General features: G+C 36.5%; 1 protein-coding gene across 1 annotated transcript in view; it reads left to right on the top strand.

Moving 5' to 3' along the window:
* PRKCA (protein kinase C alpha) overlaps positions 1-14,041 on the top strand; it is a 209,195-nt gene that overhangs the window by 176,392 nt on the left and 18,762 nt on the right. The window contains exon 9 of the mRNA XM_081934404.1: positions 13,358-13,501. Within this exon, the coding sequence (XP_081790530.1) occupies positions 13,358-13,501 (144 nt within the window). The remainder of the gene's footprint in view (positions 1-13,357; positions 13,502-14,041) is intronic.

The following is a 14,041-nucleotide window of genomic DNA, read 5'->3' as shown; positions in this document are numbered from 1 at the left end:
AGGGGAGGCAGGGGAGGCACAGCCTCACCACTGTCATCATAAAAAGAAAAAAAAATGTAAAAGGAAAAAGGCGAGAGCTGAGGTCAGGCTGAGCTAGTTGCTGCCTCACCATAGATGACTCTGCTTAACTGTTTTAAAAAGCCTCTAAAAAAGTGCCCTCTACTATGAGGCAGGAGAACTGCATGCCTCATCTACTCTGACTTTAGGCGTTTTATGATCACTTGAGCAGAGTTAAGCAAGGGTTAAAAGCCTAAAAATTCCTGACGTAGGTGAGGCAGGCAGTTCTCCTGCCCTATAATAGAGGGCGCTCGTTTGGGCGGGGCTTCTTCAGAGGACCCAAGGCAAGAGCAGAGTTGAAATCCTCTCTGAAATAGCTGGAAAAGGTACGTGTGGGTCGAAGGGAGGGGGAGGAATTCAAACTTCATCCTCCTGGTGCGGGGCTTTGGGCAAAGGCTGGAGGGAAGGACCCTGGCTCGCTTGTGCTTTCCCTCCCCAAGTGTAGTTTGATTGCAGGCAGAGCCACATTGCCTTTTCAAACCTGTAATCAGTGAAGCTGGGCTGGATCCTTCCGGGGCTAAGGGAAAGTGTGTATAGTCCAATCCAACTCTGTGTGTGTGTGTGTGTGTGTGTGTGTTTGAGAGGGGGGAGGGAGGGAGAGAGGGAAGAAGGAGGGGAAGGGAGAAGAAAAAGAAAAAGAAAGAAGGAGAGGCGGGGCCAGCATCGCGATGATATGGTTGTGTGGTCTCAATGCTCTGAGACCACAGCCAATACTTTTGTCACTGGGGGGGGGGGTCCAATGGACCTAAACCGTCCCGAAGAGACGGTGAACAGGAAGAATACGTCTTGCTGATTTTGGGGATATCGCAAAATCCCTGAAAGAAGCAAAGAGAAGTTCTTCAAGCTGGCGACAAAATATCCAGCCAAGGCTGACGAAGTCGGGGCGGCTCCAAAACGGAGGCTATGGAAAGAAAAAGTGTTTCCAGCTGGTGAGGAATTTTTATTGTTTTAAAAAAGAGTCTGACTATAAAAACTTAAAAATTAATTTAAATTGAAGAATAGAAGAATTTAACGGCGAAATTAAATTTGGAATGGTTTTGGACAGTGGTTATCTCTTTTTTAAAATGCTTTTTACATGGAAGGAATTTCTACAAGTTTTTTAAAATGGATGGATCAAGTCTTCTTCTACCTTTTCTTTGTGACTCTCTGTGATCTATAGAACAAAGTTTTCTCCTCTGATTGTTGTGGATACTTTTCTAATTCATTAGAAAAACTCATTTAAAGATCGGATTACTTTTTTCAATTTAAAATATAAAATAGTTACAAAAAATAAACTTTTTAACAGCGCTGCGCTGCTCGAATGCTGGGAGGTTTTCTTGAACGGAGTTTGTGTATTCAGGTGGAACTTTCTTTGTTTAGACTTGCGGCTTGGCTACAGAGTGATTGGAAGGGGGGCAAGATGTCCCTTTGAAGTGCGCTCAAAGTGAAAACAATGGTCTTTGTGAACGTATGCTTCAATCTTGTTGACCTTCCAAGCAAGAGCAGCTGTGCATGATAATATGGCATCTCAGGAGAATGTAGAAGCTTCAAACTTGCAAGGAATATTTGCAGAATTGCAAAAAATTATTAAATCCAGAGGAGAGAATGGAAAGAAACTGGATTACTTGGAACAAAAAATCGAGGATGTTTATCAAATACAAAATGAGGTGATTGAAACTAAAAAAAATGAAGTGCAAGTTGAATATAAAGAGATTAAACCAGTTGACATTTATGACAATTGGTCTATTTTTGAAAAAAGAAAGAATGGAATATCGAAAGAGGAATTAAATGGAGAGGAGATTTATTCCAAAGGTCAAGATATAGAAGAAGAAGAGAAAATTAAATAACCTATGGACAATGGAATCTTATCGGCAAAAATATTGAAAACACTGCTGACAATCAAAGATAAGCTGAACAAGGAAACAGAAAGAGGGCATCAAGAGTATATGAGAGATTTTACAAGCAAGGAGTTGCTAAGAGAAGTCCATACAGATCTGATTAAGAAAAAGTTTAGCAGATTAGTTCCACAAATGGCAGAAGATATGAGAGTGTTTTGTTATTGGAAAGATACAGGTTGATAGATGGAAGAGTATAATTCAAAACTAGCTAAACTTAGTGAAATTTAGTGATAATAGGTATAGTTAAATAAAAAATTGATAATGATAATAATGTATACAATGTGTAGCGTTATGATAAGCAATGACTGGATATGAATATTGAATGATAACCATGAAGGGAAGGCTAGAAATCCTTTTGGATTATATAATAACAATAATAATAATAATAATAATAATAATAATAATAATAATAATAACAACAACAACAACAACAACAACAACAACAACAACAACAAAGAATTAAATTAGACACAGTTAAGTTTTGATTATTAGGGGGAAAATGTTATGATATAGGATATAGTCAAATAAAGAAAGGATAATGATAATAATTCATATATATGTATGGGTATAATATAAGGAAACTGGATGTAAATTGTAAATAGTGATTTTGAAAGGAGGATTAGAAAATTTTGTTATTAAATATTACAGATGTTTAGCTAGAATGGGACATAAGGATTCAATGTTAATGGAGGATTTTAGATATAGTAAATGAAATGCCAGTATGTGGTTATATACTAAATTTTGGTATATTTTATGATGAAGGACGTTTAAATAATTATAGTCAAATAAAAGTGGAGGTATGATGATGGTTATATGTATAAACACCTGAGATAAAGTACTAGAGTTAATATAGACTAAACTTGATGACGGTGGAAGAGATGCACGAAAGCTTTTTGTAACCAACTGATACGCTTTCTACAGTACGTAAAGAAGAAGTTTCTTTATGTTTGTTTTGAAAATAAAAAATAAAAAAAATTCATGGCAAAAAAAAGAAAAAGAAAGAAGAAAACTTCTTTCGCAAAGGAGAAAAACAAATGCTCTCGCTTTAAATCGGAACTGAGCATGCCTGGCTGTGGAATTTTGGGAGCTGAAGTCCACAAGTCTAAAAAAATTTGAAACCCACCACTGGGTCAGTGCCTCACCAGCCATAAACCTCACCGCACGTCACTGCTAATGAACATGGTAGAGAGACTGTATACAGACCATGGCATACAGGTAGTCCTCAACATTGGACCACAATTGGGATCAGAATTTCCATTGCTAAGCAAAGCAGTTGTTTTGGTCATTTGTTTGCCCTTAAGAAAAGCAAACCATGTGCTATGTTGGATATAAAATAATAGTTCCTCCCAATATTTTCTAACTAGCAGGGATGAATCTGTGAGCAAGTAGCACAAATACTGCATGAAGCTTGAACTTTTCCTGCTTATAAAAATTACATTTCTGTAAAATGGTAAAACTGTTGCTCAGCTCATACACATTTTCTCCCAAGTTGCAAGTTCAACTTCAGACAGGAGTGTTAATTGGCTGCTCCTTTCGGGAATTTGTTGGAAAATACATCTCTGCTTTGCCATTCACAGAAGCACTGAGCAGTTCCTAAATTACAGTCTTGAATAAAATAAATGCAGTTTTAAGAACAGGGTAATGTCATGGCATAATAAGCGTTATGAGAAGGATGAGCAAACATCTGTGCCAGAGGACATAAAATGTTGGTTAATGAAAGTAAGGATGATCACTCAGCTGGGTAGCTGTGGGCTACGGTGATTGTGAGAAATACAAATGAGTGTGTGTGCAGGCACATAGCATAATGCTATCCAACTGCACGGAAAACAGATAATTGTTTCCAAGGACAGTTTCATTGTATAATGCTATACTGCAATTATCCTGCAATTCCTCTTTTTACCGTTTTATTTCTGACTTTCACTTAAAGATTTGCAAATTATTCTTGCACATATTGTAAGGTTCATTAAACTTATTGGAAATAAAGCAGTTTTTCTCCCTTTTCTCCTTATTGTTATTTAGAGAAGAGGGAAGGTCAGTTTGGTGCCTATAATTCTCCCCTCCCCTTAACTTTTAGATGAAGTTGGGAGAGGACATCCATCAATTTAAAATAAAGTAACATCAGTATCAATATGCTATTGATACCCAATTTTACATTGCTATCCCAAACTAGGCTGAAGATGATATTAATGTGTTGCCTTACATCTGGAGGTTATTAAAATGGGAAGGCCTTCATTCTTCAAGTTTTTCACTTTGGATTGTTTGAGGATCTCAGGAACTCCATCCAAACATTATTATCTTGGCTTTCCTCTTCCTCTTTCTCCCAGTGCACTTTTCCTTCACGTATTTGTCTCGTAATTTGATCCTTGTTCATTTTCTCTCTATATATAAAACTAAATTACCCCAAAGTTCATCTTTTGTACACATCACCCTTCTCTATTTACTATACATTCCTCCATCACACATGAATTCTTGACTCCCTCTTTGTGCTACCACATACACTTTTTCAATAACTCATTCCCACTTTATTCAAATTATTTTTAGTTTTCTCCAGACACATCTAGCACTCCCTTCCGGATAACAACGTGGGGAGAAGCAAGCTCTTATTCACAGTTATTCTTTCTTTCAGTAAACTTTTTCATACTCATATCAGGCCCCAGGCTACCTACAATCTTTCTCCTAGCGTTTTCCCATCATAAAATGTCTTTGTCCCCAGTCTCCTCTTTAACATCTTTAAGCTTTCTACTAAACATTCAATTTCATCCGCTAGCTCTATGTTTTGCCATTTGTGTAAAAACTTCAAATCATCTTCTCCATTCATTGTCAAAAGCAACTGTGTTGGTCGTTGCTATATAAACCTTTAGTTGCATATTTCACGACAGCATGCTATCCATCCAGCATACACTCCAAGTCAAATTCACAGCCAAAATACAGCATAAATTGTTCACTATGTCTCCAAGCAAATGTCACTGCAAATGCTTCTTATATATTTATGTAAAGATATGACAAAGGGATGTTGATTTCAGCCTTGTAAAGTCTGTGTGTGGAGAATGCCTTAACTGCTCCCTGCAGTTTTCTTGACAACATTTTAAAGAAATAACTTGCAGTACTTTCAACTGAACTGGAAATGTTCTTGTTGGCCAAAGAAATCTCCGGAGCTATAAATTTGTTACTAGCAGTGGCTCTGCTAAAAGTTAAGTCCAAAATAAACTATTTCATGACCTGCTCAAAGCAGTCTTGGATCATAAACTCTAGGAAAGCTGGATCAAATATTACTTTGAGTGAGGGCTAATCCCATTTCAAAGCCTGTGCAGATTAATTTCTTTGTTATTTTTTTTAAAAAGAATGTTGTTTTTTCATACAGTTCTTAACAGAGACATGCTAGGGCATGTTCTCTTTCTCTGACATTAATAAAGTATTTAATTTAATAGGTACCTAATTCTTTTTTCCTGCAGTACACCTATTATTAAAGTGACCTATTACTTTGTTTATAGCCAGTGGATTTATTCAGAGTAAAGTTTACAATTATTGTAATGGGTATCACTGAAATCTGCTGCTTTTTATTGCCTGTAGAATTTTTACAAGGTGCAGTGATCCTTATTTTTTGCACAATCGTAATTTTTCCACAGTTGGAGAATAAATTTCAACTTTAAAGGAGAATGCTCACCCTGTTTCTGTTACTCTCAACTGACAAGGACTATTTGCTATTTTGTTCTCTTGATAGCACATTTCCTTTTTTTAAACCACATGAGGGCAGTAGCACTTTACTATAACACAGCAAATACCATTGGTAAACTATTCCTTTAAGAAGAAATACATCAATAAATGATGCATAATATCTAATCACAGCAAATTATTCATAAAATGAACAGATTCATCTTTTAGCTAATGGTAAGTATCTATTTAGAACATCTGGCCTTAACATTTAAGTAATTATGATATACCAATATGTAGCGTGTAAATTTATATCTTGCAAATAAACTCCATATACGCTCCAGCCATGATCTTCTCTTCCCATTCTTTCATAAAGCAAACAAGTATTCTGGAATCAGTAATTTATTCTGATTGAACATTTCATTAATTAAACATGTATCTCTCCTCCAATTTAACCTCCACACAGGTTAAATGCAAAGTCTTCTTTGAGCTTTTGAATTCCTATGGAAATATAGAACAATGGGAACTTTTTCTTTATTTCACTCTTGGTTATTTCACCTAGACTCTATTCATTTTGCTCATAATATTCCTGCTTGGTTAGTGTCATCTAACCCTTTTACCATTACCTCATGATATCCCTGTTACAACCCCCTTTTTTTCTTCCTCAAAGGAGTCGTAATTCAGAGACCTGTTCTGTTCCAAAATTGTCCTCTAGCTTGTCTCACGCACTCATCAGGACTGAAGACATCTTGCCAACTTAACAAAAAACACTCGATATGGGTAATATGTAGAATTTCAGGCAGGTGTAAACAGTTAGGAGAACAACAACAGGAAGCAAAAATAAAAATGAAGTGGGATATTTCAATCATATATATACTGCTCCCTCCCATATTTGGGCAAACCAGGTGCTTTGACATAACACTTAATTATTTCCTTGGCTCAGTTGATAAAGAGAGGCGAGCTTGTGGCTTAGAGGCTAATAAAACTGCCTAACATGTAAAAACAGCCCAGGTTTGAATCCCAGTAAGGGTATGACTAGCTGATGAGAGCTAAACAGCTTGAAATAGATCTACAGTATACTAGTCTCCCTTTATTTGTTGCACAAATGCAACACACACATATATAATTGTTTTTTTATTTTTCAAATATAAACATTTCATCTTTCCTTAAACTGTGTGTCGTCTGGGTACAAATATCTCTGTGCAACAGCTTTTAGCATTTACAACATCATTCACGTTAATATTAATTCTCTAAACTTAAAATTGTTGTATATTAAACAATTGAACATTATTAACTTGTTCATTTTCCTCTTAACATATCTTCTAATAAAAATACAATAATAACATTAAGCATAATTATCTTCCTCATCATAATACTAAGTTACACCTTGTTTATACCTCTATCTTAACATCTTTTCTACTTTTTCAATCATCTTCTTTTATTTCAAATTACCCTTTTTTCCCTCTAACTATTGATAAAATACTTCATTCTTAACTCTTCACACTTTACCCCAAATCTTTTCATTCGATTCCTTTGTTGGGGTACTCAACTGAATCTGCAAATCCTTAATAAACATATTCCCAAACATTTATCAGTTGTACCGCCATGTATAATTTTTATCATGTGTAAAAACACTGATATTAAATGTTTACACAATGCCAGTTCAATTTTCTTGTCATTTGTAGAGAAAGGGAATTAAGACTTAAAGATGAAAGCAAAGTGCATGCTGTGTTCCGTCAGCTTGTACATCAACACCAGAACTTGAACTGATAATTTCATTTGGCTTAAAGCAGGGGTGTCCAAACTTGGCAACTTTAAGACTTGTGGACTTCAACTCCCAGAATTCCCCAGCCAGCAGAGCTGTCTGGGGAATTCTGGGAATTGAAGTCCACAAGTCTTAAAGTTGCCAAGTTTGGACACCCCTGGCTTAAAGAATTAAAAATCTGATTACTTGCCTCTTTTAAAACGTCTTTGCTCTTGGGAACTGCAATGTACAGGTGAAACTCAAAAAATTAGAATATCGTGCAAAAGTTCATTTATTTCAGTAATGCAACTTAAAAGGTGAAACTAATATATGAGATAGACTCATTACATGCAAAGCAAGATAGGTCAAGCCGTTATTTGTCATAATTGTAGTTTCACCTGTAGATGACTCTCCTAAAATTAAAAGCAGGCTCATTTTTTTTCAGCTCATGCAAGGAAATGTGTGCTATTAGGCATTGCTTTGTACTTCTTTGCTCCCATGCTGATTATATCTATTTTTTCTTAAGAACAAAGTAATAATTCACAAAGAACTGTTGCTTCTGTGGATTTAGGTCGCTAAATTTTGCTTGACTCACCTAAGAGAATTTTCTGAAATCAACTGCAGAAAAAAGCTGTTTATCCTTCTGGCCACTAGATGTCGCTGAAGTGAATGAAAATGTGCAGTAAATGTGTTCCCTAGAAAATACAGGTTCATTTGTTCAGTGTGTAAAAAGCATTAACCAGATTCTAGCTTTCTACATACCGGGCAAGTGAAATCAAGCTAGTGCACTCCATAGAGATATAAAACAAGTTGCTATGACAACCAGCCTATGATGCTTTCTCAGATCAGATAGTAGTCTCACTGCTACTGGCAATTTGTTGTGATGACTCACAATCTTAATTTTTTATATAGGTCTCATAGTCCCTCTTGCTTTCTTGTACCACGTCCTTCTCCTCTTCTTCCACCCTCCTCCTTTATAACAATTGTTTTGATGTGATGTCCCATTGGCAGATTATGGTTATCACTCTTGGGAAATCCTATTAAACTGTAGCTTCAAATTATAGAAGACAAGATAGCAATCATTGTTTGAACTGAGAAAAGAGGGGGTGTATATGTGTGTGCATGTCTGTAGTCTCTCTCTCTCTCTCTCTCTCTCTCTCACACACACACACACACACATCCATCCATCCATCCATCCATCCATCCATCTATCTATCTATCTATCTTATATATCTGCCTGGTTGTCTAAATTAATATAAACAATAATGCATTGAGTAATGCTGATTGGTTCTCCAGGTTAGTAATTTACTTGAATGCAAAAGGTAATGTTTGCTTTCCAATAAAATTAAGAGATGTAAGAAGTGGGGCTATATGCATCCCGTCCTTTTTTTCAGCTTTTCAAAGACTCTTTAAATGTAGCTTGGAGCTATAGTTTCTGCCCCATTGTTGGGTTTTAAGAGATTTCAGGAAGCAAAATTTCCACCCAGAATTGGACCATTTTATTTTTCATCTCAGCCCCACTTTGCAGCTTTAATATGCCATGCAAAGTCTGGTACAGCCCTTGACAGTCCAGCCATAATTATGAGCCTTTGGCTGGACTGGGAAGTTTGCACAACTTGTTTCCCCACCCAGTTAAACATATTGTATGTGTTGGATCTAAAAGTTAAACTACAGCGTGCCAGATGACATTTGGCCTCAGTGATAATGTTTATATAATTAGGAACTGGGATTAGGTTATAATCTGACATATGGGGATCCATGAGATAGAATAAACTTGCTTTTAATTGCCATGTGAAGAACTTAACTTCTAGGAATAACCTGATTTTGATAGGAAGAAAACGCACTTAAGTAGGAGAGGTATTATGATAATACAGTCCAAGTCTAGAGAGTGCTAGGTAAGCAAATTGGTAGGTAGGATGATATGGAATGAAGTTCCCCCTGAAATTTGAATGGCTCCCACCCTTACCTAAGAGCCTTAAAGAGCTGGCTTTTCACCCAGGACTTTGGCAAGGACGACATTAGATTTTGACAATCAGTGCATTTCATTTGTTAATCTCACCTATATATGATGCAGTGGAATTTGTGGTTATACATAGTATGCACGCACCATTAAGATCATAATTTCCCATCAGTTTTAAGTTAAGGGATACATGAAAGAGATTTACACAAGGTTTCCAAGTTGAGAAACAACCATGATGAAGTGGTCTCTCTAGTTATAGAGCCGTGGTGGCACAGTGGTTACAATGCAGTATTGCAGGCTAACTCTGTCAACAGCCAAGGGTTCGATCCTTACCAGGCTCAAGATTGACTCTGCCTTCCATCCTTCCAAGGTCAGTAAAATGAGGACCCAGATTGTTTAGGGCAATACGCTGACTCTGTAAACTGCTTAGAGAGGGCTATAAAGCACCTTGAACCCGTATAAAAGTCTAAGTGCTATTGTTATATAGGTAGACGTGAGTTTGAGTTTGTTTCTCATAGCCATTTTGTTTATATCTTAGAGTTTAAAAATGTATAAAGTGTGTCTTGCCTGTGGTTACAGGGTAAAAGAAAGGTCCAAGATAAGGTGCGTCCAAACCAAAGAAAGTAAGATTGCATGCCATGTCTTGTTTTTTTTTTCCTTCTCTCATTAGAACTAATTTTAAAAAACAAACAAATAAACTAGGTTTGAGTTTGCAGTAAAAGATTTTGTGTGGGGATTTTTGTTTGTTTGTATGTACTAAGAATATTAATTCCTATAGTAAATCATGCAAAATGGGCCCTAATCATATTACAGGAGAAATGCACGTAGCTGTCTCCAGGAGCGTTTGATACTTGATGCTTGTATTAACATAGAAAACCAATGCTAACAAAAATATCTGATGAAAGTTCATCAACAAAACGTGGCCAGAAAAGGGGCACAGATGAACTTCAGTCCCTTCCATATTTTACAGAAGACTAGAAGGAAAATAGCAGTGGTAATAGAGGTCCTACTCAGCTCACACTTTGGCCATGAGAATTGGCACAAGGATTTTATACGATGTGTTGGTCTACAAGTGTATACGGAATCTGCTTATTTTTTTAAAAAAATACCTATATGAGAAGCCAAAGAGCAGAGGCACCTTTGTTAAACATCGTTTTGACTGTATTAAACATATATTTTAAATTTTTTAATAATGATTGTTTTTATATGCTTACTATTTTATTAATTGAAGCACACTGCCCGGAGTCACTTTTTAAGAGCTTGACAGCTATATAAATTTGAGATTACGCACACACTTATCTCATTAATATCTAAAATTTCTCCCCTCACTAAGACAAATGCAAGTGACCTGCATGGGCTCAAGAACTATCTAGCATGTGTTGCACATTGCACGGTGAAATTTGGCTTGTAATAGAGTGTGACAAAGTATTATGATTCCATGTTTGAAAGGTCCCTGGGTTCTTCACAACTGATACTATGAGAGAAATACTTTTAAAAGACATTTTTTTAAAAATGAAGATCTATGTTAGAATGTTTAGCTATTACTATGTTGGTCTTAACTGGTCTGTTTTATATCCTGCTTTCTTCTTCAACTTGCTAAGATTAGAAATTAAGCTTTTTTTTTCTATGTTGTTTGTTCACAATTAATAGTGTTTAAACTGAATGGTCATTTTTCCTCAGAATTGGATTCTGCTACTACCTAACTATATGGTGCCTATTAAAACTCTTCTTTTCCCGCTTCCTGATTCTCTTCTACCTTTATGCATGCCTTCACCAAATATGCAGCATGTTAATTCTTTTGAAATGCAGTCAAAATTTTCAGATCTCATTCCTTTCCCCTCCTGTTAGGGGAAAATGTCTTCCTGAGAATGTGAGCCATCTGTCCTTGTTAGAATCCACGACTGAAGGACACATATCTTATTTTAGATTCCTATAGTTGTAGAACGGTGAGCAGTTTATTTGTGCCCATTGTCTGAAATAAGTGCTTTTGAGACCAACTGTCGGGGTCGTGGCAAGTGGAGGGACTCACCCAACAAATAAGCATAATATAATTACCAAGCATTTGCATGATTCTTTGTGGAGAAAGTGTAAAATTGTTCCAGGAAATTAGTTTGTGACTTTCGAACAGTAATTTAATTAAAACTATAAATCTTTTAAGACTGGGAAAATATCCACTACATACTACAATACAATAATTAACAATATTTTGTTTCCTAAAAATGAGAGCATGTTAATGTATTTTGTGTATGGAGTAATATTTCAAATCCCTGCACTTGCCTTCAATATGTCAATAATTCATTGGATTATGATGTTCTGAGCTCATTCCGTAACAACAAAGAATAACTGATTATGTGGCTTAGATTAAGATATGTATCATTTTGTTGGCAGTCTCCCTATACTCTCACAGTATAGAATATAGTAGGGGCAAACATGTTGAATGAATTCTTAACATAACTTTTTATGATTCAGGGACTTTGCTGCTCCAACTAAATTGTCAAAAATGTCTATGTCTTTTCTTTAATAAAATGATTGTTTAATACTGGTACGTCACTTTAAGACATTCTAAGACATCACATATGCCCACCCCATGGTACACCTTGAAGTGTGTTCTGGTGGGGTTCATGAGTTTTGATTGCTTACAATGGGATGGTTATGCGGGAGGCTTTAGGGAAATATTACCATGAAAATATCACCAATGTTTCTCAACTCCCAATATCCTACATTTCTCGGCTGCTGCTGCTTCCTTCTTTCTTTCTTTTTTTGAGAAGTTTTTTAGGAGCTGACAGTTTTCTGCATTTATAGTATAGCAGTTACACCAGGAGTGTCAAACTCGATTTCATTGGGGGCCACATTAAGGTTGTGTTTGAACTTGGGGGACCAGGGTGGGCATGGCCAGCTCAACGTCACTCATGTTGGGGGCACCTGTGGTGGCCCAAGTGCTCTGCCAGTGAAAATGGGCTTCCGAGCTCCATTTTCGGCTGCAACGGCCTCTGCCAGCAAAAATGGAGCTCGTGAAGACTGTTTCCGAGGCAACCTTGCAACCCAGATCTCAGCACACCACGGGCCGGAATCGGCCCCCGGGCCTTGAGTTTGACACCCAGGATCTACACAATAGCACTGAAATGATTGTACAGCATGTGTGACAAGAAAGGAAGGGGAGAAGTGGAAGGGAGGGGAGGGAGAGAGGAAGAAAGATATATGAATCATAGATTTTTTTCAGTCCGTTTTTTTTTAATCCCATGCAGATAAAAAATAGCGAAATAAAATAGAAGTAGTTTGCAATTAGATTTTAAGATAGAAGTTTTCTTAGAGGTGAACTTTGCAGACATTTGTGAATGGACACAACGTGAACTGAAAAACATTTTATATAGAGATTTGCTGTTTTAGTTATTCCAGTTTATGCTTCTGCAAGCCATAAAAACCCTACTGAAAGGCTTTGAATGCAATGTTCTTAAACTGAAATCAGCATTTGATTAGGTATAAATTATGATGCTTGAAAATTGGCAATGATTTATTCAATATGCTATCTATTCAGTTAAAGCTTTTTAGAAAAGCATAACAAACTGGTAAAAACGATGCTCGTAAGAAGTGTGAATTTCAACTAAATCATTAAAATGTTTTGTATGTTACTACATTCAAGCTGTCATCCTACTCTGAGAATAAAATATTTTAAACTGAATGGGACTCTTACATCTGAACAGGTGGCAATATACAGAATAACCCCTGCATTTTATTTTGAACACTGTTCATGATTGAAAATGGGGGGGGGGGGGGGAGGCAATTGATTTTGAAATTTTAGGATGAAAGTAATGACTTACATTCTTTGGACTTTACTTTGTTAAGCCCCCCCCCCTCCTCCCAAAAAGGTGTTGCTTCTACTTCTATACTACTTTGTATCATTTTAACTATATCCTTAATTGAAATATTTGAATGAGCAGTTGAATTTGTGTTTGTTCTCTATCTACTATGAAGTATCTTCTGAAAGTATAAACCTTCAAACTTATCCTGATCTTTCAACATTTCTAAAACCAAACTGTAGGTCTGACAGCATTTTCTTTGTTTGTTTAGAAAGCCAGGCTTGGCCCATCAGCTAACAAAGTTATATCTCCAATTGAAGACCGGACTTGTAACTTACCATCCAATAATCTTGATCAGGTTAAACTAACAGACTTCAACTTTATAATGGTGCTTGGAAAAGGGAGCTTTGGGAAGGTAAGAAGTATTGATAATTTGCAAGGTTACCAATACCATTTCTAAAATATATACACAAATAACAAGAATGAAACATGGAAAGGACATAATGTTTCTGGGTCTTGAAAAGGGGGGAGGGGACTAAACTGGCCCCCAAATCCAGACAATCTATTCCTTGAAACACTCCCAAAGTCATGGTGCATATGCTCCTTGCGTAGACAGTAATGCAGAATAAGCTGAACCAAAAGTTAGGAGTAATGAAAAGTTTTTTCATGCCATTCCTGTATCTATAATTTCAGGTTTGAAATTAAAGATGGACAACATATTTATAATTTAAATTCAGTGACATATTTATATCTTTAAAACACACTTTGAAAGTTTTGAATGTAGGCTTCACAGAAATATCTTAAGCAGGAGTTCTTCTTCAGGTGTAAAGATTCTCCCCAGACTTCCAGAGTGTCAAGATTTCCTGGGGGGAGGGAGGGGGGGAATGCGCTTCTTATAGAGCAGGGGTGTCAAACTGGTGGCTTGCAGGCCGAATGCATCACGTGCAGGCCACGC

The sequence above is a fragment of the Natrix helvetica genome, assembly GCF_964273705.1.
Source record: "Natrix helvetica genome assembly, chromosome: 1".
Taxonomy (NCBI): Eukaryota; Metazoa; Chordata; class Lepidosauria; order Squamata; family Natricidae; genus Natrix; species Natrix helvetica.
The sequence above is the reverse complement of the archived record's forward strand: the minus strand, read 5'-3'. Positions and strand labels throughout refer to the sequence as shown.